Genomic DNA, 26,812 nt, shown 5'->3' with positions numbered 1-26,812 from the left:
ATCTGTGCTGGGGCAGGTCATCCTTGCCTCTGGGCTTCTCATCGCCTCGCTGGTCGTAGATATCAGGGATCAGCCAGTCCGAGGCGAGACGTGAACAGTACTGACAGAGAGACATTTCTCCCCCCTCTCTTGTTCTTCTTCTTCTTTTACTTACTTATCAAAATCAGACCTATTTACCGCAAATAAGACTAGGCTTTCAGGTCCCAAGAAGGAGAGTCCTACAACAGACGTTGCTCTCTTATCTATGTGCTTATTATTAGAAAAGAGTCAAGCGGCCTCCGAGACTTTGAGCAGCTGAACTGCATGCCAAGGCGTGGCGTCCAATGGTTCTGGCTGCCCATGTCACCTGGGCAAGAGTTACGAATGAACTTGGTCCGAGATCGCTTCTGTGGGCAGCTGTGCCTGTACTGTGCCAAAGTTTCAGTTGATTTTGTTGTGAAAAGGTGTTTGAACCGGGCATTTAAAAAAGTGAAGCCGCGACACTACAGATGAAATAACGCGGGTGAACAAATACACTAACTGGCTGTACTGTAGGGATACATGTGGGGTAAGCACGACTGTCTCTTGCGGCCAACGGAGTCATCCATAATTTTGTCCAGAAAGGAAAGGAAGGAAGGAAGAAAATGAAAGAGAAAACGAGAGAAGGTTTGGCTATTTTCAAGAAGACTGATCCTATGTTGCCTTGGCCGACTCTCGTCTGCTCGACTCATCAAGCCTTGGTTATGCACAATATGCGTGGGTCTCGCTGAGAATCAAGCTGCCTAAGATGGAATATTCGGAGACCCATTGTATCTGTATCGAAGAAAGCTGATCCCGCTAATCAATACTGAAGTAGTGTCTTCTTTGTCTTGTTGTTAGGATTGTGGAGGTGCCCAGTGTTTGTTGCATGGCCTGGGAAAGGCTAGCTGGCATTGTACTGTAGGGTGAAAGTCGGGGTTAGGGTTGAGTGAGCTTAGCAGCCAACAGTCAACACGGCCAACGGCTATGGAACACAAGAATCACTAGTCTGCACTAGTCTAGTGGATACACCAATGAAGCATTGTTGATGTTGATGATACTAGCACTGAAAGTCACCAAAGGACTGCTGAGCTGTTGGTTGCTCCTTCCTGCCCTTCTGGCATAGAAAGATTCACCCATATACACCCTTGCAGCCATACACACGAAGAAGTACTTAATAGTACCATGTACTTCCTCCAGCGGAGACAGCTTTACGGTATGGGGACCCGGCTTGGTATATTTGTTCCTGAATCGAACTGACAACATATGGCAATTTAGATCCACGCTATGTGGAAATGTCTTGATGATCAGGTTTGCAGCTGGCTCAGCAATATTCAGTGACGATATTACCAATATGAACAGCAAAGAATCCTCCTCTTTTCGCAATCGAAATCTCCAACTAACTGATGTGGGCTCAACAATTCCTTCTAAAGTTCCGACACGCAGGCTCAGCCAGCCCAACAACCCTTTAGATACAATAAAAATTACAGCTGGCCTGAGGTGGTCAGGACCAAGGCAACGACGAGAACGAAAGGAGGAGGAGAAGAAGAGGAAAGGAGAAAAAAAGAGGCGGCGGGACGCGGCCGGGACGAGCCGTAATTCGGAGATCTACATCGTAGATAGGGGGAGCAGTGGGCTTCTTGGCTGTGCCTTGTGGGTCGAAAGCAGACGAGTTTCGCAACGGCGGGCTCCACCGCATGAATGTGATGGAGCAAGGGAGGAGGGAATGAACGGGGCTGTGAATGTCGTCGTAATTTTGCTTGAGCCATTGACAGTCGACTACTAATGTCGGACAGGGTGTTTGTGACCGCCACTTCCTAGCAGGATCACGAAGATGACTTATGGATTTATGGGCTTCGTTCTTCCTTTCTCCCCTCTCTCCCTGTCCATCTTCATTTTCAGGTCACCTGCGGCAGCGAATCAGGGCCGTGGAACAGGAACTTTGGTTGGTACAAGATGGAGATCCTTGAGTATATCATTGAGGGCGCCGGTCGACCCCGGGCATTCATTGCGGCTACAAGTCATGAGGACAGTGCCTGCATAGAATATTACCAATAACCCTGTCCACATTATTTCCAAGCCATTGACGGCATTAATCCCCAGGCCCTGCCCCCCAAGACTCCTTTCCAATGCTAAGGAAATTGGCGTCGATGCATAACTTGTGTGTATGCACATGTGTGTGATATGTACAAATAAGAAGAAGAGGAAGAGAAAAAGAAGAAGGGTGCATGAAACGAGAGACCAAAGCTGGGCTCAATCGTGTTCGCTCGTCTTTCAGCAGGATACCCTTAGGAAGAGGACAGCACGAGCAGCGCAAAGGATCCACCCATAACCGGCCGCGCCTTGAACTCAGCGGTCGTGACATACCCACTCGTCTCGCCATCCCACAGGTCTCCAAAGGCTGTCGTCTCTGACGTGTTCTCGATCCAGTAAGCCAGCAGGTCAATCAACAGGGACTGCGTGCTCGACTCGGCAATCGCTGCTGAGAACATCATCCAGTCACCCTTGACCCAGTCGTGCCTCGTGTCCAGAGGGAGGCCGTACGTATCTACGACGGTCGGGTAGTAGTTGCTCTGGTCTGTGTAGATATAGTCGTACACAAAGTCAAGACCCAGCAGACTGTCTGCGTAGAGGTTGTACAGGTTGCCCCAGGAGCTTTGATTGTTGTAGTTGAGCATGGTGTGGGGGAGGGTCGAGTCGTTGTTGAGACCATAGACGACCCACTGGGGCAGGTAGTCGTCCGCGACACCGCCATAGTAGCTCTTGGCAGAGGAGTTGCCGATCAGCTCTCCCATCTGCCCCATGGCCTTGAGCGCGATGATGCCCTTCAATGCGAGGTTGGTCTGGTTCGCCAGGGAACCCGCAAAGTCATCAGTGCTGATCTGGTTGGCCGGAATCAAGCTCTCGTTCACCAGGTACCCAGCCCACTGCTCCAACTTGGGGAAATGCTTGGACAGGTAGTCGGTATCGCCGGAGCGCTGCGCGTATGCGAGCGTCATGATCAACATGTTGCCACATTCCTCGAGAGGCATCTCCTCGTCGTTGCCTTCAGGGTAGCCGAGTGCGTTGGGCCAGACTCCGAGGTCATGTTCGGCATAGGTGTTTGGGTACAGGCCGCTCTCCTGGTTGACATAGAGGGGGTCCAACAGAAGCTTGAGCAGAGTCTCGTTGAAGTAGAGGAGAATGGGCATCGCCGGGTAGATGACATCTGCTGTGTTGGTGTCTCCATCAGAGCTGATCTCCTTCATGAAGAGGTAGGTCTGTTCCGTGCCGACGCCAGGAGCGACGGCGCCGAAAACCTGACGGACAGCCAAGCTTGTGATCGTGGTGAGGTTCGAGCCCCCTGCGGCGCTGGAGTCCGTCGATACCTGGCTATCCACAGCGGCGGAGTCCGTCACTGCTGTCGAGTAATCGTTATAGAAAGCCGCCATGGCCTCTTCGCCCGAGTCGTATTCTGTCAGCCAGAGCGCCGTCATCGTGTTGCCGGTTGATGAGGTCTCGGCAAAGTTGATGATCGCCTCCTGTGACAGACCGATGGTGAACAAGACACTGGCCGATGTGTCCGACACAGATCCCAGGTCCTTGGCGAATCCAAAGGTAGGCCTGTCGTAAACAATTAGATACCGTTGTATAATTTTAGGAGTCCGCATATACGAGGCATGAAAAGCTTACCAATCATCATCGATCGCTCGGTAGTTGGTATCTTCGGTGTCGAGGAGTGTCTGGTTGCTCTCAAACTGAGGGCGGACCACTGTGTCCTCCGCAATTTGCCACGTCAACTGTCATTCGTGTTAGTATATTGATCACTTCAGCGAGTATCTGTCTAAACTGTCGAGTTTGCACGTACCCCGTCATCGTCAGCAGTGGAGAAGAACCAGGTTCCCCAACCGGCCTGTTGGTCATTCTCTACAAAGACCTCCTGGTCGGTCAAGTTGAAGGTGTGATAGGATACCCCGTTGATAGATCCATGGCTCCAGACAATGTCTAGTGTGTTATCATATCCACTGGCCCATTCTGGTGATTGCAAGTCAGTCACCTCCTCAAGGGATGGGAATCGATGCCAGAATGGTAGGGCTTACCTCCGGTGACGTCCGCATATATCTGGACATCGTGTGAGTCGCCGTCAGAAGAGACAACAGCAACGTCGATGTACGAGTACTGCAATGACTGCTTCACTAGGTCGTTAGGGTAGACGGGTGACAGAAAAGTGGCTGTCAAGGTCACTTTCCCGAGGACATCAAAAGTGAACACAGTGCTTGTGGACGTGTAAGTTGCTGATGTCTGGTTCGCCAGACTAGGTCCGGCTGCCGCACCAGCCCAGTTGAAGACTTCACCATCAACAGCAACGAAGCCCTGCAGTGCCGTGACTTGGCCGCTGTACAGTACAAGACCGGTCGTCAGCACGAGGTGAAAGTGGATATGGGACTTGGCAAAATAACTTACTTCCAGAATGTAGGCCAATTTCCTGCAAGAGATCCTCCTGAGGTCCCGTCCAGCCATGTACTGAGGTAGGGTGATCTAACTGCCAAGGGCCATGCTGGGGGCCTGGCCGGACTGAAGTCGATGGCTTGTGATATGCCGCCAAAGAGGGCCGCTGCTGTCGCAGCAACTTGTGTTGGGTGCATGGCGTCGAGCCGTGAGAGGGTCACACGCAGAGAGGAGCACTTAGATACAAGGCAGAGAAGAAGACAACACGGTAGGGCTGGGCCAGATGCACATCTGTTGATTTTAAACTAAAGATCGTGAGGAGACTGGATGGGACGAACGAATGACGGAATCTCGAAGGGTGGAAACACCCATGTGTTATATGTTCAGGTTCCCAGGCCGTGTCATGAGCTGGCCGGCAACCGGATGTATCACAAGATGAGGGCGTGAGCAGGGGGGAGGATCTATTTGGTCGGATGAGGATGGTAGTATAGGATGTGAATCAGTAGCCCAGAGTGCTAGTACACGATGGGGCACGACAGTCTTCAAAGAGGAGGTCGTGTGAGCAGGAGGGACCTCTGGGCCTCACGAGACGGCCGCCATGCAGACGCAGGTGCATTCTAGGCGAGAAACGAAATTATGATGAGTATGGGGGACGTATACGCCGACACAAGGAATAGTTTTGGCTGGGGTGGTGTGGCTGGACAGGCAAAGACCCAATTAGGAGCCCACGACGGCAGCACGCACTGACTTGCAGACTTGCAGAGCCAATTTAATTTAGACGCGTAGTCTTCCATGGAAATAGACCGAGAGCGTCGGCAATCTGGCAAGGGGGAAGGAGAGACAATTTCTCAACGTGCCTGTTTGTGGGCAACAACCCCAGCAAGACGGGACGGAAACATCACGAGTGGGCGAGGCTTGCCCGCACAGGCCCCACTGTATCCTGCTATATCGGCAGCCAAGGTACTTGGGACTTCTGTACATGGCAGCGATTTCCGCCAAGGAGAAGGCGGAGAGAGGTTGGATGAACTTGCTCGACCGTGCAGATTCTTGCAGCCACTCGGCGGGGTGATGCTTGCAAATGACAAGGCGCGTAGGGTGGAGCATGCATGAGGACGAGGTAATGGATGACACAGCCATCTTGGTAGCTTGAGATGCATGGGATGAAAGCGTGTGACTGGGGTCGGGACGGCAAGGACACCCAGTATCTACTGTTGTAAGATACATTGGCATGGCTGCCGTGACCCGTCCAGGCTCATAGTTATGCGGTGAGAAGGACATGATACGAGACCAATGGTGGCACTGGGTTCTAGGGCGTAGAAAGTCACAGCCTGGATGCCCAAATGCTGCGTGCTCTGCTGTGGCAGCCAACGGGCGAACTGACGATGGGTCCAACAAGGAAACGTAACAGAAAGCAGGTTCCTGAGCCCTGCACCATGTTGAGTTCTAGTAAGTCAGTGGGGCCGGCCGGTGCCGGTGGAGAAAGACGAGCAACGTTGAAGCCACGCCTTGCTGATGTGAGCGTGGTAACAAATCCAGAAGAGCAGATCAAGCAGGCCAAGAGAAATGCCAAAAGCACATCCAGCTAAGGGACCCACGCGACCTTACTTCAGCACAGGCCAAGTCTGACTCTAAATGGTGGTCATAGCACGGCGAATTGAGATCCTAGTTCTTTCGATGACATGGTCGATCGAACTGGAATGTACCGAGTCCTTGGCAGCCATGAGCTAAGAGAAAGGTCGTCAGGTCAAGTCACAATTGTCATGTGAGCTGAGCGCGACCCAACGTTGAAATGGCTTACCGCCTAAGTATAGGACTCACCGGATGTATATGGCAAGCACCTGGATATGAGGGACACCATTGCAACATGATGACTGTACATGATACTTGATACTACACGAGCAGTACTATGCAGTAGCAATACGTGGTAGATGGCAGAAGATGATGATTACAGCCCTGGCAAGAGGCTTGAGGCTCGTTGGACGTTGGGTAGATGTGGCGGCCGAACAGCCGAGGTCGGGATTAAGGAGAAACAGATGGGAGATGAGATGAGATGCGGATGGATGTTTAGTCTGTAAGCACGCAATTGTGTCCCCAGCATTGCTGATGGTCATGTGTAATTTGTATTGTTGCTTAGGGGAAGTAAACGAAAAGACACGAGAGGTACACATGTACAGCCCCGGATTTACCGCACCCCTGTCGGTCTCTCCTGCACATCACAAGGGTCATGGCCCTGATCAGTAGCGCTATTACCCCAAATTTTTACCGGCAGCTAACACCCTAGCGCCACAAGGATCTCGGCTGTGACGATCCACTCAGACTCCATCTTCGACCTCGCAAAGCCAAAGTCGAATCTGGGATCTTTGCACTCCTCTGTCCAGCAGGCGCAACCAGAGGCCTTCCCCCCCCCTCTCCCTCCTGAATCTAGACACACCAGGGTACCTTGTTCTCCTTTCCCCTTTTCATCCTTTCTCCCCCCTCTCTTCTTTCCTGTTGGGATACTCACCACCATTGATTGCATGGACGGACTTTGGGTAGCAGTTGAACTTGGATCTGATCTCTTCACCGACAGGCCTTGATACCACACACCTCGTCCCGGAAAGGAAGGCAGGCGGGTAATAGTAGGCATGTCCCTTGCATTCATGTGCAGCACGTCTACTACAGCACATCAGATCTCACCATCTCGTCCCATCTTCTGCAGCATCTGGACCGAGATCCTCAAGGGATGCCCTATGAATCGTCCTTCAACATTACCTGTTCCTGAAATTTGTGTAGATCCATCCCCACGGGGGTAAGACACCTGGGTTTTGTGATTTCAGATAGGCGGATGGTACCGTCTGGCCAGACTATCCACTGTCTCGACTCGTTGAGTCGCGCTCATGTGACTTGAACATACCATGACATCCTCAGCATGACCAAGATAACCACCTGTTTTTCTTGCGCACATCCTGGGTGAACCATATGCCGTGCCCATGGGGGCACAGACATGGCCATAACATACCCAAACGGGATCTGTCCCCGACAGCCAGCAGCTGGAAGACGGGTCTCCACGCGTCGCTTATTTCTTATAGCGCCCTGATCCAGGAGCTCTCATGCCCTCAACGGGCTGCTGTGGGGCCAGTCAGGATACCCCTCGGCCACCGCCCTAATTTATCGGCAAGTTCTCCGGCGCGTCTTTTCACATCACAGGACTTTTGACCGGGTCACGTCTGCCTGGCCACACCATTCGCCCTTTGACACCCAGCTTCGCCTCCCCCTGGATAACCTGGTCCCTAATCGCCGTAGCTTATGCGCGCATTGCGCGCAAGCAGGATGGACCACTCGCCAATCGGCTCCCTCCGGCCAACTGGGTGCCGCCAGGCCGATAATGTCTACCGCACCGATGCACGAAGTCGATAGAAACCACGTACGGGAAATTACACATAGTTACACCCTTTCACTCGGCCTCAGAGCCCCTTGATCGTCTGACCAAACCAGTCTTCGCTAAATCCATTATTGCTGCTGATCACAATGTCAACTCCACAGGGAAAATCACGAGCCGAGCCTCCTCACCTCTCGTCTTCAACATGTATGTGACCCTAGCCCAGACGCCAACGTCGACAAAGGCCGATGCCGAACCCGGCAGCTGTTTGCGATGGTGACCGCACTTCACGAACACTATCGACTGCATATCCCGATTATAATCAAATTCGAAAATATTTGTCCGTCTCTCCTTCTCTCTTTGTGCTCGGTAAGTTGTACATTGATTTCCCCTCCAGTATCACCCGAATCCACAAACAATTAGGCCAACGTTAACCTTGGGTCCTATGGCTTTGGCTTAAGCCCCGGCTCCTCCCAATCGGGCGCAACATGGGCGTGCCACTGACTCTGTCAGAGAAGGGGTGTTCTCCAAATGATGGAACTGACTGTCTAGGCTCTGCTCCAATCCTTGGCCGGCAGCCTTCAATGTAGTTTTGTCCTACCGGAGTGAGAACGCTCATACTTCAATGCACGCGCCCACCTAACTCTATAGCAGTCGTATGAAATTGATCACCCCCTCTTAACGACAGTTGGCTCTTTGTCTACTCTGCCCTTCCTTTGAAATCTTTTTTTTCTTTCTTTCTCTTCAATCATTCGGAGTCTACATCGGTGAACCCGCCGAGCGTCATGGCGAAGCCCCCAGTAAAGAATCTCGAGGTCATCTGGACATACCCCTCGAGGCCAAGGAAAAACTACTGCAGACGTGCCGGCGCTAGATGTGCCGACTGGCAGAGAAACAAGGTCTTTACTTCAACAGCAAGCCACTCCCGTCCGAGCGGCGCCACGTCGGAAAATGACAACGTTCCCTAAGCCTAAGTAAGTACTTACTAACAAGCAAGCCACCAGATAGTCCTTGTGTATAACCATACGTCTTTACGCTAACAGTAACTCTCCGCACCTTGGAATCTGACTAGAGCAATTCGGGCTTGTCAGCACGAACAAGTACTGGTGGTCATGTTCCCATGTCTCTCCCCCCCCCCTCTCCTCCAGCAGTCAGGAAGGCAAGGAGAGGCGGTGTCCCACCTGACAATGCACGAGAGGTGTCTTGACTAGAATTACTAGCATCACAAGCTTAAGTACTGACCGCTCTTCAACCCTTACCCACGAAGGTGTCACGCATGGGCTGCAATGACGGTATAGCGCCTATCAACGTGGGAGCCAACACACCACCGCCAATCTCGAGCTCATCACATTCGCTGGCCGCAAGATCGGAAGTCGAGACCACGCGAGCTTCCCAACATGTGGTCAAGCTTTCGCTGGTGGTGACGGCCTGCACACGTCGAGGGAGGCGAGCACTGTAAGATACCATCCACGAGCAGCCTCGACGTCTCACTACGCTCATGAACTGGTGGTCAGTTCACCGACTAGAATGAACCCAGCCGCCTATGTCACACTTTGCCCCCACAACATGCATCGCATCATCGTCAAACCCCGAGCCACCGACCGGCAGAGGCATGCGTCGCATGACTAGAATCCCCATTTTCAAGTGCGCTCCCGGCACTAGTCCGTATGGCATAGCTTGTTGACCAACTGTCATGATGGAGTCTGGGGCTTGAATGCACGGCCTCATGCCATTCAGCTCCCCCTTCTCGTCATCGACTATCCTGGGCCGTTTCGATAAGGCTACCAACCCAGCTCCGACGTCACAGCACCAGTGCTACAGCAGGTGCCCGCGTGTTGCGGCCCCCAAGCATCTCCGGAGCCTCGAGGTCCGGAAGCACAAGCGCGATGCCCGGTGGCCTCGATGTGACCGTGCCTCGAGGCCTCGAGGAAGTTCTTCTGTCGTACTGTCGGCAGCATAGCTTCGTGTTTCGCTTGAGTACAGGACTCATGGGATCTCAAAGAGTCTGTGGGAGGTTTTGGGCCAAGATACGCAACACCCCCCCGTTGATTACCTCCGCGACGGTATATCATCGAGACTGCTGTTGCTGCTGCGAACTCCAGAATCGTCTTGCGAAGGCCATCGCAACGCCCGCCCCCCCCCCCCCCCTCTTCTCCCCCGTCCCTCTTCTCCCCCGTGCCTTGGGCGTTGCCAAGCCTCACACGTCTTCATGCATGTCGCAAACCGACCACGTGTTCGTCACACTGCAGCCGCCCATCGTAGAGCTGTATGACGACCGTAACCGGACTGGAATTTTTTTGTACCTTGTTTTCCTCCCCGGGGCATGATCCGTTGCACGCCAAGCCTTCTCTGCAGGATATTCTGGTTCAAATTGCGCTTAAAGAGTGACCGGTGTCATCATGATGATGATCCAAATCAATCATCCCACAGCACGGGGCCAAGCCAAGAGTATGCCTTGCAGTGTTTGAGCGTAGTTCCAATTTAGTAGACGTCTCAGTGAGCACACTGGTCATATCAACCCAAATGTATTATCCTGCTGTTCGCGTGGTGAGTGTAGATACGTCAGGGTGCTACTTTATCCCATTGATAGACAGACTTTCACTTGACAAAACGGAAAAGCAAGTCTTGTTGACGCCGGACCTTCTAGATAGTACATGCAGCTTCCGTAACTTCCGGCAAATAAATGCGACGCCTGCACTCCGTCGTTCAGGGCTTTGATCTCGAAAGCACGTCTGTGCGCCTGCGGTGGAACAGAAAACCCTGTATAACAGGCACCGATCATGCACAACTGCTAAATTATGAAGCCAATCCGAGAGCGCGATGTGAAATGTGCGTCCGATTGCGCTCGTATTGTGCCGTCATGATATACAGTGCGAAGCTAGACTAAGATGATATCCTTCTCGTATACGAGACGGACTTGGAGCAGAGTGTCAGACCGATGCCTGGTTAAGCAACCATTTCTGTCACATGGTTGAATCATACTTTGCATACTTTCAGCAATGGGCCTTCTTTTTAGCCTCAAACAAATTAAAATCTTAAACAAGAGACCAGGAACTATTGTCAGGTCACGGTACACGTGATACAGTTGATCTGTGGATGGTCGCGGAAGTCACCGGCGGACAATGACACCTTGCCGATCTCAATATCTCTGAGCATGAGTTGTTGTCACAGGAGAATTTCCTTTTCCTGCAACATCAGCATCCATGTACACTCCGAAAAACCTAGAAGATGCTTCTTTCCTGTTCTCGCGGGCTTCGAGACGTACTGGGTTCAAAGTCTGCTAAGGCACCTCTCCGTCCGTTGGTGACCGGTGACAATGTGGGCAATTCAACACCAACTACCAGACGGCTGGAGGAATGTGTTTCCCAACGCTCACTTTCTTCTTTTTACTTCTTTAGTTCTTCTATGGATAAGTGATTTGAGTTTATCAAGACACCTCGAAAAACCAAAATGCGGCATCGAGGGTTTGTCATAACTCTTTGTTTTGTTTTCTTCCAACAAAAAAGTTTCTAGGAGTTCGAAACTCCCTAAATTTGGCCGAGTTGTGTTCCAGGAGAGGCCAACACGAGCGACGATTGGGGGATGAGCACAAAATGCGCCGTGGTGTTGCCAACCTGCAGCCTGGCATTGTTGAGCAGGGCCCTGAATTTTCCTCTACAGGAAGATCGCGAATGGCGGCCCAGTCAAGAGCACTCATGACTTCCACATGCCCTGCTCCGGGCATATTGAAACTCTACAAGAGTTTTAACCCGGTGAAGTCGGATGCTAAATCAAAAAGCAATCTGTCTGTTCCAAATATAGGCAATCAGCCTGACACTCCATAGGTCACGCATTGCGGCATTGAATTCTAAGGAAGGTTGGTTTGGCAGTGGCTTGGAAGGCACGATACACACACCTCTACAGGAATTATGACTGTCATATGCATTTCACATGGGAAAGAGTGACTCTTCGTCGATAGCGCGTTGGTTTGAGACGTCGCGTTTACCGCAAATGCCGAATGGTCAGCATCTTATTGTAATACGGCCCCCCAGTCTTTTTCACCTGGCCGCATACTTGTCAATTCCATCGAAGCAATGCGGACACAGGTCTTTTAGCTTCCTCTCCCTCTTTTCGTCGGTCATACTCATCTTTACAAGACCGTTGTTTGCCTGCTCAGGAGGGTAGAAAGAGATGTTCAAAAGAGGCGGGCGGGGAGACAAGGAATCATCAACATCACGGCTCTACGCAGAGCGCCAAATGACCTGTCATTACCAAATACGATTTGATTTCTTCTTGTCGCCGACGCATGGTTATGTTGTTTGAGACAGGCATCTTTTTGACGCGCTTGTGCTTTGAGCTGCGCCCCCAACTTGCATATTTTATGAAAACGGCCGCGGAATCAGGATCTGGAGTACGATAAGCTGCACACTACCGGCGAGGTCGGCCCATGCCCCACGCCGATCCAACATCGTTGCATCCAACAGTCAATTATCTATTGGCTTGCCGTTGCCTTGCAAGACCAACGGACGAAAGTCGCCATTCTAGATCGAGGCTGGGACTTGCGCACTACGGAAGTTCACCACATCTCCCTTGTGAAGATGACTTCTATTGATCTGATGCCCCGCTTGTCTAAGAGGCATGAACAGGTCCCAGAGTATCGGGTCGAATGTCAGCTCCTAATTTGCGCGTTTTCTCTCGATGCTACGCCGCTTGAACCAACCACGGTGTGCTATGAGGTTGTACAGCTGTTCCAGTGAGCTCGTGCAGCAACAGTCCTCTCAGGCTTGAGGAAATCGCCACGACCATTCAGCCCAGGACACGCGTCAGGTTTGACTCTCTCAAGTGTTCGGCACATTTTTCTGTACGCTCGATGCCTTTGTCCTTAGGCTTCTAGTCTTCTTCAGACTCGGCACTGCTCCATGAGAAGCCTGTAGCACGAGACAGAAAAACGTGCATGGATCGAGAACTGTGCCATTCTTATGCAGCTTCCGTATCTAGGCCGATGACCATGCATTATGAATTGCCAGTGTGTATGCTGCTGGCGGTGACCAGTCAATGTGCACAAAACTCAGTGCAACCCAGTCACCATCAAGTGAGAACCAACATGCTGGTTGGACACAAAATATCATGTTCCTTCACAACCATCCATGCATGTCTAAGCACACGCTCATACAGCCGACCCAGAGTGTCGGGCTCACCTGCCAAACTATGTCTAGTCTTTCGGCTTGTGATTTTCCTAGCATCGGCCGTTATATGTGGCGAGTAGCCCCCCATCATTCATCCTTCGCACTCTGTATCCTCATCTTTTTTGTTTTTCTTTTCTTTCGGAGCCAAACGACGCCGGAATGTGATCAACCATGGCCAGTATGTCTGACAACGACTGCACGACGGCGACGTGCCCCGTCGACAGTGGCTACTTTATAATGTTGCCATCTCTCACGGGTGTGGTGGTGATCTTGGCAGCATTCGCATTGTTTGCTGTGGTCACTTTCTGGGAATTAACAAGGTCCAAGACGACGACATATTCCTTGATCCTGATAACGGGCCTGGCACTAGACATTCTCGGCTATGTGGGAACACTGCTCCTCCGGTCCGATCTTGCAAGCAAGACATATTTTCTCGTTTTCCTCCTCGGGACCACGATGGGACCCACTCTCATCACAGCGGCCATCTACACTGTTCTCCCTCACATAATGGCCCTATATGGAAGTGACGTGAGCATCGGTCTGAGCCCAGGCTGGATCGTTTGCTTCCTGTTCCTGCTCGACATCAGCACACTCTTTTTGCAGGCACTCGGGAGTGCATTTGCTGCAGAGGGCTTTGACAAAGTGCAGGTAAGCTGTGTTGAGCCGCCGGACACTAATATGACACGAATCTGACAAGTTACAACTACTAGATCGAAGAAGGCACCAACTTCATTGTAGCCGGTCTGATCTTGCAAATCATGAGCATACTGGTTTTCTTTGGCGTGTACTTGTGCTTCATGTTTCGAGTCGCTCAGAGCAGACAATTTCTTGATCCACGGTTTTCCTACGTCTACCTGTCACTCAAGTTCAAGACAACCATGTTGTGTACGTTCTCGATGCTAGCTATTCCCATATTACTCTCCCTCCTTATCTACTCAGCTGTCCTTCATTTGGCTTTAGCAAGAGCTGACACCGACTTGTTATTAGGTCTGAACTTATCCCTGCTTTTCATTCTCGTCCGAACCGTCGCCCGCATTGTCCAGTTTTCGAGCGGTCTGAGCTCTTCACTATCACAATCACAATTTTACCTGCCTGTGCTCGACGGTGGTCTCGTCCTTCTTGCAGTGTTCCTTCTCACAATTGCACACCCACCATCGGCATTCGGTGACGCCTGGACCACCACCTCCCCACGAAACTCAACAGCGCACCGTGACTCTGCATCTCTGCATCCTGTAGAACCACTCCACAGGCTGCCTCAATGTGCGATCTACGGAAGATCCACACCTTCGCCCCAAAACACTGACACGAACACGGCATTGGCGGCCAGCGAGTCGTGTTGCTCGCGGTGCTGGCCAGGACACAAACGACAGGTCTCTGCCAGCTCTGCCAATGCAGAAACACTGCCTTATGAGTCTCCCGCGATATCTCGAGTAGCTTATATGCCGCCGCCGCCGCAGGCTCTGCCCCTGAACCAGCTGTACGGACAGGGCCGCGTGGTGGAGTCGCACGTCTTTGCTCCGGGGAGCGAATGGTCGAGGACGGGCGGGTCAGGTTCTTGGAGCGGAAGAGCGACGAGGACAAGATGCTCTCCCAGAGCAGCTGATGAGGTCATGAGGAGAGATGATACCCTCTGGTGATGGGATATAACCTGGACGGTGCGCAGAGGGAAAGACACAACGGAATTGATTAGAGAGGATAAAGACGGAACTTCACAGTGGCATGGGGAACAGCGACTATTTTGCTACCTTTCCGGCGGGGTGGCTCGTCATATTTCTATCGGGGACACGAAATTTTACCAGACACGACTTTCTGATTATTACAGCGAATCCTGATCATCGGATATCTCTCCTGAGAATATTACTACTTAAGTAACTGTCCTGAATTAATGGCACACTTTTGACTCACTCACAACCTCGTCACGCTCAAGCTGGCTAATATATTTTCGCGAGAATGCACCAGCAAAACACCCCTAGATAAATTTCTTTAGATCTTATTGTTCCTACCCCACATGATTGAGGCACCCTTTGACTTCTTACTCGGTTTAACATAATCAAGCTGATGCCCTGCTGGCTGCATATTAGCATTTTGCTACACCCCATAAAGTAGCTGGGGCAAGTAATGCTTCAATTTGAGTTAGTTTCCCTCCCTTACTGCCATCTCCTCCCTTATAAGAATCCAAATGAAAGCGATACCTCAGAGCCCTTCCAACTTTGAAGCTTCCCAGCCTTAAACATAATGACACCCCAGAATTCAAAAAACAGCTACGCTGAAGAAGCTTGAGGCCTTGGCCCTTGAGACATCGCGGGAGGGGCCATGTGTTGAAATGTACATCTCTCACAATATATACGGCTATCGAAAATGTCGCTGGCTTGGAGTGACCATTTCTTATCCATTATGTTGCTCTCCGTGTGTGGTTTTTGAGAGAGGGTTAGGGTTATTCTTCTATTTACCATTGCTAGTGACATCACCGTCAGAACTGGAAAAACAAACAGGCTTGGTAAGACGACGGGAACTTTACCGGAGACAACCGGCTCGCAATCGGGACTATTCAACCAGAAAGTCATCATGATAATATAAAATTGTCACCTTACATTTCTTTTAGCACTGTCGGGTGGAAGGGAACTCCGTCATACTGACCTTTCCCGAGGGTTGTCACATACATTTGCTTAGCCAGTACGCATTGCTCGCCTACCAGCCACGACGTGCGAAGCCCACGACTGACGCTGAGATTAGATGCCCAAGCACCCAATCGTACTGGCTCATGGCCTCTTTGGCTTCGCAGAACTCAAACTGGCGGGGTCTTACCTGCCTCCGATTCACTATTGGCACGGCATCAAGGATGCCTTGATCGCAAACGGCAACGAAGTTCTCACGGCCACGGTCCCGCCGTCAGGAAGCATCGAGGAGCGGGCCGCCAAGCTGCGCGAACACATCCTCGCCAACTCCAAAGGCAGACCAGTCAACATCATCGCTCACTCGATGGGTGGATTAGATGCACGTTACATGATCAGCAAGGCACGCCGCACACGAAGCGCTGCGCAGGAGCAGAAGAATGAGCCCGAGAACGACATCAATGTGAGGGCGCTGGTGACGGTCGCAACTCCACATCACGGCTCGGCGTATGCGGATTTCCTGCTTGATCAGATCGGGCAGGAAAACCTGCCTCGGTTGTATAATGTTTGGAAGAGCACAACGGGGCTCGGGACTGGGGCGTTCACCCAGCTGACTCGGAAATACATGAACAAGGACTTCAACCCCAGGACTCTAGATGACCCGGATGTAAGGTACTTTTCATACGGAGCGGCGTTGAAGCAGACACCGCCACTGCTGAGCCCGTTTCGAAGATCGTATGGAGTCATCCTTGGCGAAGAGGGCCCGAATGATGGGTTAGTCAGTGTGGACAGCGCCAGGTGGGGGACATACAAAGGGACATTGGAGGGGGTGAGCCATCTTGATCTGATCAACTGGACGAACAGAGTCAAATGGGCGATGCGGAGATTGGTGGGCGAGCCTGAACCGTAAGTTGATCCTCTCATCCGCCTAGGCTCCATGGATACAATCGCCGCTAAACTTCTCTTCCAAGTTTCAATGCCATCGCATTCTACCTGCAGATAGCAGAAATGCTCGAGAAAGAAGGTCTGTGAAGATGGCGGAAGGTATCTGGCATCTTTGAGATACCGCAGAGCGGACTATCCTTCAGAAATTGGAAATCTCTCCTCGATAGGTCAATCCGAGATGAGGAAGAGAAATTATCCATCAATCTGAGTTTGTGATGCCAACACCGAGCTCATTCCCACTTGCTGTCAGCTTGTTGGCGCGGCTCACCATGGGCTCCACTGCAACAGGAATCGATGCATTTTGGAGGTTGAGTGCCGAGGACACAGGACCTGCAACATATTGATTGCGCGGATTCCGTAAAGAATGACATTCTGGGACAAGCCAGGCGTCACGCAAATAGACACAGTAATGTATTTTGCCGGCCCAGAATCCTGGAATACTAGCGTCTGCGCGGAAGTTCTCAATGCATTGTTGAACCGTCTAAACATTGAAACGCCTTTAGCGGTCGCACACGAGCCCCAGCTCACAAGAAGTGATGCTTGGAAGCGTCTTGAGTTGGTCGACTGGCATCCGAGTTGCATGCACTTGACATCTCCATGTTGACCTGGCATGCGTGGCCTCATGCAACGGCAATTCTAGACAATCATAAAACACCCAACTAAAGTGGAATGATAGGTGGGTTGGGCTTGTGAAGGCTGCAAATTTGAAATGTCGCTGGGGCCGTCTGACGCCACAATAGTTGGCTTAGTTATGAGAAGGTCCGAGCGCTCAATGTGGCTGGTGAGAGTGGCGTCCTCAAATGCGGACGATTGATTGGACGCACAGATTCCCACCTCCCGCTGCTCGCTCCTTGAGAAAATTGACGGGCTACCGACTCCATCGTCTTCAATCGTCAACTTCGTTTCCGACACCACCCACCTACGGCAAATTCAACAGGCATCCTGTCAATACCGTCAAAATGGTACGATATGCGACCTAGAAAGTTTGCTTCTATACTTATGCTGACCTTCCCCTTTCAGGTGAACATTCCCAAGACCAGAAAGACGTAAGTGCCACCCAGCCAAAATTCGTCTCATTGCCCCGCGAACGTCGACCAGTCCTGCGATGGTGAATGCGAACAACGAACGATCCCAACGATCTATTGTCGACGAACTCGTATCAAATTACGCAGAAAAAGGAGGATGAAGAATTGTGACCGTTGATGGAGGAGACGGCCTTACGCGCGGCGGCACGAGCATTCATGGATCAAATGGGAACATGCGCTGATTACTGAGGAATACAGCTACTGCAAGGGCAAGGACTGCAAGAAGCACACCCTGCACAAGGTCACGCAGTGTAAGTTCTCCGAGCTTAGGATGGGAAATGGACATTGCGATTAGAGATGCTGATACCTCGAATAGACAAGGCTGGCAAGGCCTCCCTGTTCGCCCAGGGTAAGAGGCGTTACGACCGGTACGTGCCACCTCCACCGACACAGCCATCCTCGAACCCCTCAAGTTGTCTCCGAACCCCCCGACGATTTGACGGCATCTATGGAATGACCACTAACGATAATTCATGAATATAGGAAGCAGTCCGGATACGGTGGTCAAACGAAGCCTGTCTTCCACAAGAAGGCCAAGACGACCAAGAAGGTTGTGCTGCGTCTTGAGTGCTCCCAGTGCAAGACCAAGCTGCAACTGGCCCTGAAGCGATGCAAGCACTTTGAGCTGGGTGGTGACAAGAAGACCAAGGGTGCTGCTCTGGTTTTCTAAGCGCGGTAATCGAACGGCTACTTGCTTTTTGTCTTGGGTCATCCACATCTTCTGGTCTGCGGCCGAGCATCCACGACACAACATTCTCACGACTTTTCTACCTACAAATCAAACGGCAGACGGTGGTCATTACGGACGGGTCCTTCGGCGCAAGGATAAAAATGCGTGCATTGCCTGCTTTCGGGTCCTCGCGGTTGCTGTGAGGAGGCTTCAGTACATAGGGAAGATGGAATACAGTTCCATGTGGTACTGATTTGATTTGAAATGGAAGTCCGACCGTGCTGTGAGACAAATGTGCAGGTTCACGAGAACGCAGTGATTTGAAGCCCAGCGACCGAGAAGAGACAATAAAAAAGAGTCGAGCCACCATACCAGGGACTATCAACACCACATGCGACATGCATTTGTGACCATAGCTTGTTTGAGCAACGAAGCCCGATCTTGATCTATATACTTATGTATGTATGAATGTGTGTACATATGACCTTGCCTGGAGCCTTTCCGGTTCTGCCCTCTCAAACCACAAAGGCTGGACCTAGAATCCCTCGCCTTGCATGAGCGACCTGCCACCTCCATACCAGAGTTTCCCGCATCTTGCGTCCAATCCCCTCTCCTGGCCGACCATCCACTCCCCGACAAACTCTCCATCTACTTGGTCCCAGACTTCTCTCTCCAGCCAAGCATTGATTTCGTCAATCGTCCTCACCCAGCCTTCCCGCATCTCAGGGGTCGCATGATCCTCCTGCGTCAGATACCGTCCCAGCGTGATGTGTGCGCTGGGGACAACATAGCGCGAGTCGATGTCCACGCCCGTCGTCTTGGCGAGGTCAAACAGGTCCCTGCGGAGATGATGGTACGTGTAGGCGTCGTTGGTCCCGTGATGCTTGGCGTCGTGTTCTCCAGTGACGGACGTGGCACAGGGCGGAGGAGAGGCCACGGGCTCCCCAGACGCGGGGAGGAACGAGACTGCAATGGCGGCGAGGTCATAGGAGAGCATGGGCTTGACAAGGCGCGAGCGATGCGTGAGAGTAATGTTGGTGAGATCAGCCAGGGTGGGACGCATCTTGTTGACTAGGGCCGTCACTTCGGGCGGTGTCCGGCTGTGTGTCACCTCAAGGGCGGTCAGATGCACGCGATGAGTGGGCATGAGCCAAAGACCTGGACCACGTGGCGGATTAGCACAGTATGCAAACTACGGGTCCCTGACCCGGGGGAACAAGACACAACATACTGGGAGCCGCTTTCTTCAGCAAGGCCTGGAGGTGAGCAACCAGCTTGACCACATGGTCCGGCGGCCGTGCCCAGAAAACCAGGCAATTTCTTGGGTCAGAGAAGCCGGGCTCCAGGGTCGGGTTCTCGAGCCTCAGGAGAAAAGGGTCGATGAGGACCTCCTTGAAGTCCTGGGAGAGGAACTTGGCCTTCTGCTGGCCATTCCTCGTCACTCGATGTGTAGAGTATAGAGATTGAATCTCAGCCTAGCATACTTTGTTAGCATCTGGCTTGTCTACAATTTTGTCGTATCGGCCACCTCATCCCCTATCTCCTCACTGCGTGACCCCGCCTGATCCTGATGGCGGGAACCTTTTGGAACCAGCAGCGAAGTCTCCCCTCTGCTGCGGAAGCAACACAGGCGTTCAGCCTTACAAGTTCGGGCCCGACTCAAGAGCTGCTGAGACTTACCTGGTCATCGTTACAGGCCTTGATCAAGGCATTGTACGGGTTTTCGCCGGGCTCGATCTTGACGCCTGAGAGGTCCTCAAGCTTGTTCTTGGCGTCGGTGGACTCCAGCGCTGGACTCATGTTGACCAAAACCCCGGATTTTGCTGTAACTCTGGACAGCCAGCCTTTATCCAAACCAAGGGGATTGTTGAATTTTATTTATTTTATTTTTTTCAAAAAGAGGGGGGAAAAGAATTATGTGTTTATTTGGTCCAGAGAAGATGTTGCTGTCGGTGACTCGACAGGCCGCCTCTCGAAGTTGGTTGCGGTGTGAGGTCCGCGCCCTTGCTGCTGCCGAGAGCGGCACCGGCCCCGCAGCCGCCCTTGATCATTGTGAAAATTGGTGACAGTCCACCTCATTGAAGGTACTTAAAATAGATAAACCACCTGCTCGATACAAACTGTCCCACTCTGCAAAAGAAATGAATTTTTATTCTATTTTATATATTGTAATTTTGTGAGATACTAGGGGATGGGGGTGAAGGAGTGTCGGTTGGCCAGCCAAGCCTCAGATTCTCTCGCTTCTATCTAGCTCTGAATCAAGAAGTACGAGTATACCCATTTTAAATGTATAGTAAAGGGCTGCCCATGCCGAAATCCGGAGAACTGTTCTTGTGGCTGGTGCCTGGAGGCATCTTTCACATCTATGAGAAAGGCGCCTTCATCCTGACCCAATTTCGAATTCCCCGTTGTCTAGCGGGGCTTGGGTCATAGACGGGAGGGAACGACGCAGATAAGCCATCTTTTCCACTAATTCATATTAAGAAATATCTTCACTGAAGGTTTCACAGCTAAACATGAACTCTAATCGTTTTCCCCATCGAAAGTGCCTTTTAGGATCTGCACAAAGGGTACACATAGTCCATCTTCATGAATGGATTCTTTTCCCTTTTTTTGATGTCTCGTCCGGTCGTCTACTTGATAGGGTGTTTACAATTGCAAACATTTTACAAGCAAGAGCGACCTAGCAAGCACAAGTACTTCTATAGAAACGGTATTTGCTTTCTGTTCAAGTTAGACTCACACCTCATCTTGGATTAATCACACTGGATAATTTAGGAACGGTAGCTTCAAGCAGTCTTCCTCTAGGATAAGGTGACTGCCTCGGCTTGTCGCAGCTGGACCCTCTGGCCCGGTATTGTGCCCATGCTGTGCAGGTCCCTGCAGAGGGTAAATCCCTGCATACCATGGTGACGCTGCCGTGGGGCTGCTTCTGCCTTCATCTTTACCCTCATGATTAACAGGGCGGCCTCCCAAGCGTCGCTCTTCACGATTAGCCGGGGGCCCTCTGTCGTCATTGTGAGTCTTGACTGACCGTAACTATTCTACCATCGAGAGTCCAAGAAATCAAACCACCCCACCTAATCCCCAACTTGTGATTCAGATAAATTCGGGGCTCCGTGATATCGACAACGTCCATCATGAATCTCGCAGACTCACGAACCGCAAAACAAAAATATTCTGTTCAAGACTTTTCCAGGAGACTCAGGACAGCCTGGTACCAGCGGTCTGCTCATAGATCCGCTGTGGCAGGATGTCACTGGTGATGAATGACGATGAGGTGACAAGATTAGGAATGGTCTTGGGTTGTTATATCTGGTAGTAGGTGGCTCGGGCAGTCACTCTACCGCCCTCCTGGCTTGTCGACTGCAGACATTCTCTACTCAGCGTCGACCTCAGCGACAAAAGCCACCTCAGAGATGCTGTGCGAGAAGTTCGAACTAGCCTGAGGTACTAGTACTAGTATATGTTTGACCCCCGAAAACCACAACATGCTGGCAGCATTCTACGAGGAATGCGACGCTGTACAGGAGAAGGCGTGTAGGAAGGACTACTGGGATTGGAAGACTGACCTATTTTGTCCTCGCTATTCGCGAGAAACTCATCAGTTAAGCGAAGACGAGGTGGGTATGGCACTGTCTTGATGTCAATATTAGCAGCAGTGGTCAGACTGGACAGACGAGTAAAGTTGTTGTGGAAGCAAGGTCCTGTGTATAGTTACGCTTGGAGGAGGGGGCATGTATGAGCAGATATGAAGGGAGATTGTGATAACTTCCTACAGCTCCTTTAAAAGACCACCGGTTTCGACCGTAGTGTCACGAAGAAGAGAGAGTAAACATGAACAAGATTCAGAGATGTGGATGGGTGAAGACAGACCGTTTTCATTCAGTAATTGCCTGCAAAGCGACAGGTGATTGTATGATGTGTTCTTCAGGGATACAGAAGCCTGTAGCGGCAGGCCTCCAAAACCCATACTGAAAGGTTTCGGGTCAACTGGCAACCATGTTTGGAGTTAATTCATGCGTGTGTGGTCGTGGGAAAGCATCTAGCACAATTAGGTGTTGCGAATCTTATAATCAGGGAGACAATATCAGAGCTGGAAAGGTTTAGAATAACATGTCTTTTGTGTCCTGATAGACATGCTTGATAGCTAGTGCACTGCCCTGGCTCAGCTTGTTACGTTGAAAATTTCATCAGGGATAGAAAGAGCAGTGAAATGAGACGGAAGACATTGTCCACTAGCAAATGATTGTGAGCATGTAAACTGTTCCTTGCCTCAAGGCAGGTGAGGAGGCCGGGTTCTGGGCTGCTTAAGCATACATTCATTCGCAGTGTCGAGCCAGAGGAAAAGGGCGAGGGAAAAGAGGAGTCAGGTGTTTCTAGCTATCAATCTAAAGTTTTGAACTTAAGCAATATATCTGAATGTCAAATTGTATTGTGTCTTGCTCTATAACCCTTTGACTAATTACAAAGCATTCATTCAGTGAATCCAGGAGCCATGGTCAGTTGTTGTAGTACCAGCATCAAGGAATGTCCTGTGATGATCTCATGTGATGAGATACTTGTTTTGGGGGTGGCTTATATTAAGCAGCACTCGCCTGGTTGCAAGGGGTATTGTAAATGCACTCGTCAGCAGGCCAGGCCTAACCCAGCCCTTTCTCCAAGTCCGCCCTCGAGCAACACCGAAAGGGAGCATCAAGATGATGCGATGCTTTCCGAGTTTCAGGACGGCACAACGACATATGGGCCTCTTGTTGTTGTTACAACTTCGAAGCACTTGGCTGTGACAACGCTGGCACCTCGGCGCAGACCGACCCATCCTCAGACGAGCCAAACGAGACCTCCTGGCAGTCTTCGTTCCCAACACCATTTGCGAACTGGGTAACAACAAAATCCACCGCTGATCCTTCAGGCCCCAGGGCGACCATTGGAGCATGCCATGTGCCCGCACCGTAGGTCACAGCCTGGTCAATCGTGGCAATGAAAGCCCTTAGGCCCGATAGATCAGGCGGCGATGGGACCGAGGAGCCTCGTCCCTGCTGACCTTGCAGTCCCGAGCCAGACGCAAGATTAGGTGCAACGATGACCAGGTAGCTGTTCTGAGTTCTTGATCCTCTATGCCCGGATATGCTGAGCGGCGTGAACGTCTGAGTCGTGTACGGATGACGCTCAAGGATGTTGACTTCGAAGAAGGTAGACGAGGACGAGGTCCTCTCTGGCCGAGCAGGCGGATGACTGCGCAGCTTCCGTGCAGCGCACACGAACATGTTCATGACGGCGACGCCGGGGACACCGCTAGGCGCGTGGTCGTAGCTGTTGGCCATGCGCGTCACATGCTGATATTTAATGGCTGTACCCTGGTTCGCTGAGATAGCCTCGTGCGGTAGGGGCCCGGCATCGGCGAACCTGGAAGGGTGCACATCGCGTCGTGGATTCTGCACAACCTCGCCAAAAGGTGAAAAGGCTTCTCGCGTCAAAGGATCAGCTGTGGCTGTGATTTCTAGTCCGTGAAGGGAGAGGTGTACTGGAGCCATGCTGGATTTGATGTGGCGCAAGGTCTGGGTAGGCTTTCTGTGGTGTAATCAAGTCTGGCGCCAGGACGAAATTGGTGGAAATCTGACTTAGAGTCTGAGGCGTGGAATGCTCAGGGCTTTTTTTGGGGGGGGAGGGGGAGGGTTGATAGCACTTGTTAAGAGGACGCTTGTTCTTCGGTAGAACATACTAATGGGAATCGGCCCCTGACTAGCAGTTGCCATCGCAAGCCATCACCCCAAGCACTGTCTTCTTCTACTTGGCGCCTTGTTTCCGTTAGTTATCAAAGGAAAATAACAAGAAAGAAAATCAAAAAAGAAAAAAAGGAAGGGAGGGGGGTGGGGGACAACAGTCAGACACGATATCTCTTTTCTTTTTCTACATTCGAATTTTTGGAAGTGCAATCATTGATTGGACCTTGGTTTCCTAGTAATTAGGTCTTCTCGAAACCCTATTTTGGTGACTGTCAGCGATGCCCTTGGAAGCCTGGTTAGGCTGAATGGAAGGCGCAGTGCACTGGTCAGAGACGAGTAGTTTTCCCCCTTCTCTCGATAGATCATGATCAAAATTTTGGTTCCAGGAAGGAGGCAGTGCCACTTGGGGTTAGGTTATGCTTTCTGTGTTTGCCAGTATTTGAGTCCGGAATGCCTCTCTCTCTGTTTCGAGACTGAGTCCAAAAGCCATTGCAACACAGAATCGAGACTTCCACTTCGTCTTCTTTGTCAACTCACATCTTTCGACGGTTGAACGAGCAAAGCCAACCTTTTCCCCGCTTCCGACATGTCATCACAATCTCCACCCTCCGGGTTATACATTGGCGTTGCAGTTGGTTTGTGTGTTTGGGTCATGATCATCCTCCTATGCGTCGCCACATCGCGAAGCATCGCGGCACAGGAAACCGTCATGGCAGATCTTGAGAGACAGGGAAGCTGGAGATGTCCACGTCCTCCTCGGACCTTCCAAACATCAGTCGTCATCAACCAATCCCATACCAATGGGCCGACTATTCCTACTGCGGTACACCTCACACACTCCTCGACGGAGCCGCCTCCTCCGTACTCTTCAGCTCGAATGGTCTCGCGATAGTCGGCCCGAGCAGTGTGGGATCAATGGTCCTGGCACTCATACCTGCTGAAGACTGTGGAAGAGGGCCATGGATGGGTTAGATAAACTACTTGGAAAAAAAATTGTACAGGAAAAGTTATAGGGTGCTACAGGGGTGCTAGACAAAATGGTGTGTGAACGTACATTGTGTTGTGACACTGGTATGGCTCAAACGAACTCAGTCCTAATCTGTGACCCACTCAACATAGCTGCAGAATAATAACATGGGATTTGCCAGATACATCGGCTAAACGCAAATCGAGTATCTATTTGGTATCTGTCCCCGTGAAAGTGCCAAGGAGTGAGAAGTAACACCAGTGACCTCAACATACAAAGCCAAGACACAATCTTGAAAGTCTTGATCGCTGCGCTAGGGAGCGATGATGAGAGGTTTGGAAAAGGCGTCTGCAATATCACTTGTTGGGGACCGGTTTGAGGAGAAGCCCTTGACATTGATGTAGGACACATGTGTTGATGTTCCATTTGGTTATTCAACTCTACAGACAGACCGCAAACTCGGGGATCCGTCAGATATCTTCCTTGCCCAAGTCAACAAGCCTCGCCGCTTGCTGTTAATGAAGTTTCGTAGGGTTTCTGGGGAGCGCCTACGTAATAGCCTTAATAACAACGGCAGACACGTGCAAGGCTGTGACCACGGGTTTTCTGCACCACCCTAATGGTCCACACTTCAGGACACAAACACAAGACTAAAGAGGGAAAAATTGCAGGCCACGGCGCCTCTTATAGGCTAGTTCTGAAACACAGCAAAAGCATAAATTGTCCGACCACCTTGAGGTCATGAGGCCGTTCTCAATGGTGTTCCCACCCACGGACTCGTGCTTGCGTGTAATTTGACCGCCACAGTACGGGCTGTCTCTGCACCAAAACTCATCACGAAGGTAGTGAGGATGGCCGTCGCGAGTGCCACGAGGATCAGATGTTCGAGACCGAAACGATTGGCGTTTTGGTATTGTGAAGGCGCACGGGGTCCAACCATCTTCTTTGAAGGCTGGATCTTCTCTTGGACCATGGTCTTCTGGGCCACGTGAAGCGCCGGGAGCCCGTCCATGGACCATGAGTTCTTCTGGGCCCAGTACCTGTTCGGCGTCAGCTTTCAGTGTCCGCCACCATGTATCGACTGTTTAGCAAAAAGGAGGGCGGCAGCTCACCTTGGCATGCTCTCTTTCTCGTTTCCCGCCCTGAACTTGGCATCCTTTTTCTCGAAATACTGATTCAGAGTATTCCGATGCTCCTTGTATTCGTAGAATGGAACTGAGAACCCACAACTCGTGCCAACCTGGTGGATATGGGCAAGCACAATAGCCCTCGTGCCGGGGAGGATCGTAACATCGTGCTTCTTTACAAATTCCTCAAAGGGGCCCGTGCCGTTTTCGAATACCTCGCCGTGGCCGAACAGCCGCAGGATCCTCGGCGGGCCCTCAAAGGCATTGAATAGCACCGTAATCCGACCGTTGCCCTTCTCGTACAAATGTGCGATGGTTTCCGAGCCCGAGCCCGTCAGGTCCATATACCAGAACGTCTTGTCGTCAATCAGGCCAAAGTACGAACCGCCCTTTGGCGAGATGTTGACATGCCCGGATCCGGATAGTGGCGCCGTGGCGACCCAGAAAATTTTCTGGGCCAGGATCCACTGGAAAAGGGATCGGGGCATTGTTTCGTAAAAGGATCCCATGTTTGTTTGTTGAGGGCTTTGCTACCTTGGGGGTGTGGAGATTGTGGAATGGCATATACAATACTGTGCGTGATATCTGCGATAAAGACGAGGTTAAAAGATGGGAGAGGCCAGCTAGAGTTGTTGTTTGTTCTAGCGCTGATAGGTGACGTCGCAGGCACGGAGTGACTCAGGGTGACAACATCCTTGTGGAACGGGAAACGGCGTTGTGACCGGCGCCTTG

General features: G+C 51.4%; 6 protein-coding genes across 6 annotated transcripts; 3 read left to right on the top strand and 3 right to left on the bottom strand.

Moving 5' to 3' along the window:
* Nucleotides 1-1,945: 1,945 nt before the first annotated feature.
* M406DRAFT_348292 (DUF1793-domain-containing protein) lies at nucleotides 1,946-4,647 on the bottom strand. The gene is made up of 5 exons (XM_040922376.1): nucleotides 4,441-4,647; nucleotides 4,077-4,372; nucleotides 3,845-4,011; nucleotides 3,670-3,776; nucleotides 1,946-3,600 (listed from the first exon to the last, which is right to left on the bottom strand). The coding sequence occupies exons 1-5, from the start codon at nucleotides 4,620-4,622 to the stop codon at nucleotides 2,286-2,288; spliced, it is 2,067 nt and encodes a 688-aa protein (XP_040771809.1). The 5' UTR covers nucleotides 4,623-4,647; the 3' UTR covers nucleotides 1,946-2,285.
* Nucleotides 4,648-13,155: 8,508 nt separating this feature from the next.
* M406DRAFT_231054 (uncharacterized protein) lies at nucleotides 13,156-14,144 on the top strand (the record flags this gene model as incomplete). The annotated part of the gene is made up of 3 exons (XM_040915857.1): nucleotides 13,156-13,590; nucleotides 13,659-13,833; nucleotides 13,936-14,144. Coding segments are annotated over 3 exons (819 nt in total), but the record flags the coding sequence as incomplete, so codon positions are not given.
* Nucleotides 14,145-15,477: 1,333 nt separating this feature from the next.
* M406DRAFT_358361 (alpha/beta-hydrolase) lies at nucleotides 15,478-16,168 on the top strand (the record flags this gene model as incomplete). Its single annotated transcript, XM_040923877.1, has 2 exons — nucleotides 15,478-15,621; nucleotides 15,682-16,168. A coding segment is annotated over exon 2 (486 nt), but the record flags the coding sequence as incomplete, so codon positions are not given.
* Nucleotides 16,169-17,358: 1,190 nt separating this feature from the next.
* On the top strand, nucleotides 17,359-18,628 carry M406DRAFT_358359 (uncharacterized protein). The gene is made up of 5 exons (XM_040923876.1): nucleotides 17,359-17,467; nucleotides 17,526-17,551; nucleotides 17,789-17,841; nucleotides 17,907-17,958; nucleotides 18,074-18,628. The coding sequence occupies exons 1-5, from the start codon at nucleotides 17,465-17,467 to the stop codon at nucleotides 18,258-18,260; spliced, it is 321 nt and encodes a 106-aa protein (XP_040771806.1). The 5' UTR covers nucleotides 17,359-17,464; the 3' UTR covers nucleotides 18,261-18,628.
* Nucleotides 18,629-18,795: 167 nt separating this feature from the next.
* Nucleotides 18,796-23,795, bottom strand: M406DRAFT_93660 (uncharacterized protein; the record flags this gene model as incomplete). Its single annotated transcript, XM_040926256.1, has 5 exons — nucleotides 18,796-19,418; nucleotides 19,492-19,735; nucleotides 19,941-20,104; nucleotides 22,137-22,206; nucleotides 23,072-23,795. Coding segments are annotated over 5 exons (1,825 nt in total), but the record flags the coding sequence as incomplete, so codon positions are not given.
* A 1,535-nt stretch (nucleotides 23,796-25,330) lies between these two features.
* M406DRAFT_358352 (uncharacterized protein) lies at nucleotides 25,331-26,660 on the bottom strand. Its single transcript, XM_040923875.1, has 2 exons — nucleotides 26,066-26,660; nucleotides 25,331-25,993 (listed from the first exon to the last, which is right to left on the bottom strand). Exons 1-2 carry the CDS (start codon nucleotides 26,587-26,589, stop codon nucleotides 25,693-25,695), a joined length of 825 nt encoding a protein of 274 aa, XP_040771804.1. The 5' UTR covers nucleotides 26,590-26,660; the 3' UTR covers nucleotides 25,331-25,692.
* Between the last annotated feature and the right edge of the window lie 152 nt (nucleotides 26,661-26,812).

The sequence above is a fragment of the Cryphonectria parasitica genome, assembly GCF_011745365.1.
Source record: "Cryphonectria parasitica EP155 unplaced genomic scaffold M406scaffold_9, whole genome shotgun sequence".
NCBI classification, from domain to species: Eukaryota; Fungi; Ascomycota; class Sordariomycetes; order Diaporthales; family Cryphonectriaceae; genus Cryphonectria; species Cryphonectria parasitica.
This window is presented reverse-complemented; position numbering and strand designations above follow the sequence as displayed.

Excerpts from the sequence above, each read along its gene's own strand:
- M406DRAFT_348292 (XM_040922376.1), bottom strand. The coding sequence starts at position 4,622 with ATGCACCCAACACAAGTTGCTGCGACAGCAGCGGCCCTCTTTGGCGGC. Across the intron at positions 4,373-4,440 it reads AATTGGCCTACATTCTGGAA|CGGCCAAGTCACGGCACTGC; the intron begins GTAAGTTATTTT and ends TGTACTGTACAG. Across the intron at positions 3,777-3,844 it reads CCACTGCTGACGATGACGGG|TTGACGTGGCAAATTGCGGA; the intron begins GTACGTGCAAAC and ends CACGAATGACAG.
- M406DRAFT_358359 (XM_040923876.1), top strand. Across the intron at positions 17,552-17,788 it reads ATTCCCAAGACCAGAAAGAC|CTACTGCAAGGGCAAGGACT; the intron begins GTAAGTGCCACC and ends TGAGGAATACAG. Across the intron at positions 17,959-18,073 it reads GGTAAGAGGCGTTACGACCG|GAAGCAGTCCGGATACGGTG; the intron begins GTACGTGCCACC and ends TCATGAATATAG.
- M406DRAFT_358352 (XM_040923875.1), bottom strand. The coding sequence starts at position 26,589 with ATGGGATCCTTTTACGAAACAATGCCCCGATCCCTTTTCCAGTGGATC. Across the intron at positions 25,994-26,065 it reads GAGAAAGAGAGCATGCCAAG|GTACTGGGCCCAGAAGAACT; the intron begins GTGAGCTGCCGC and ends GACGCCGAACAG.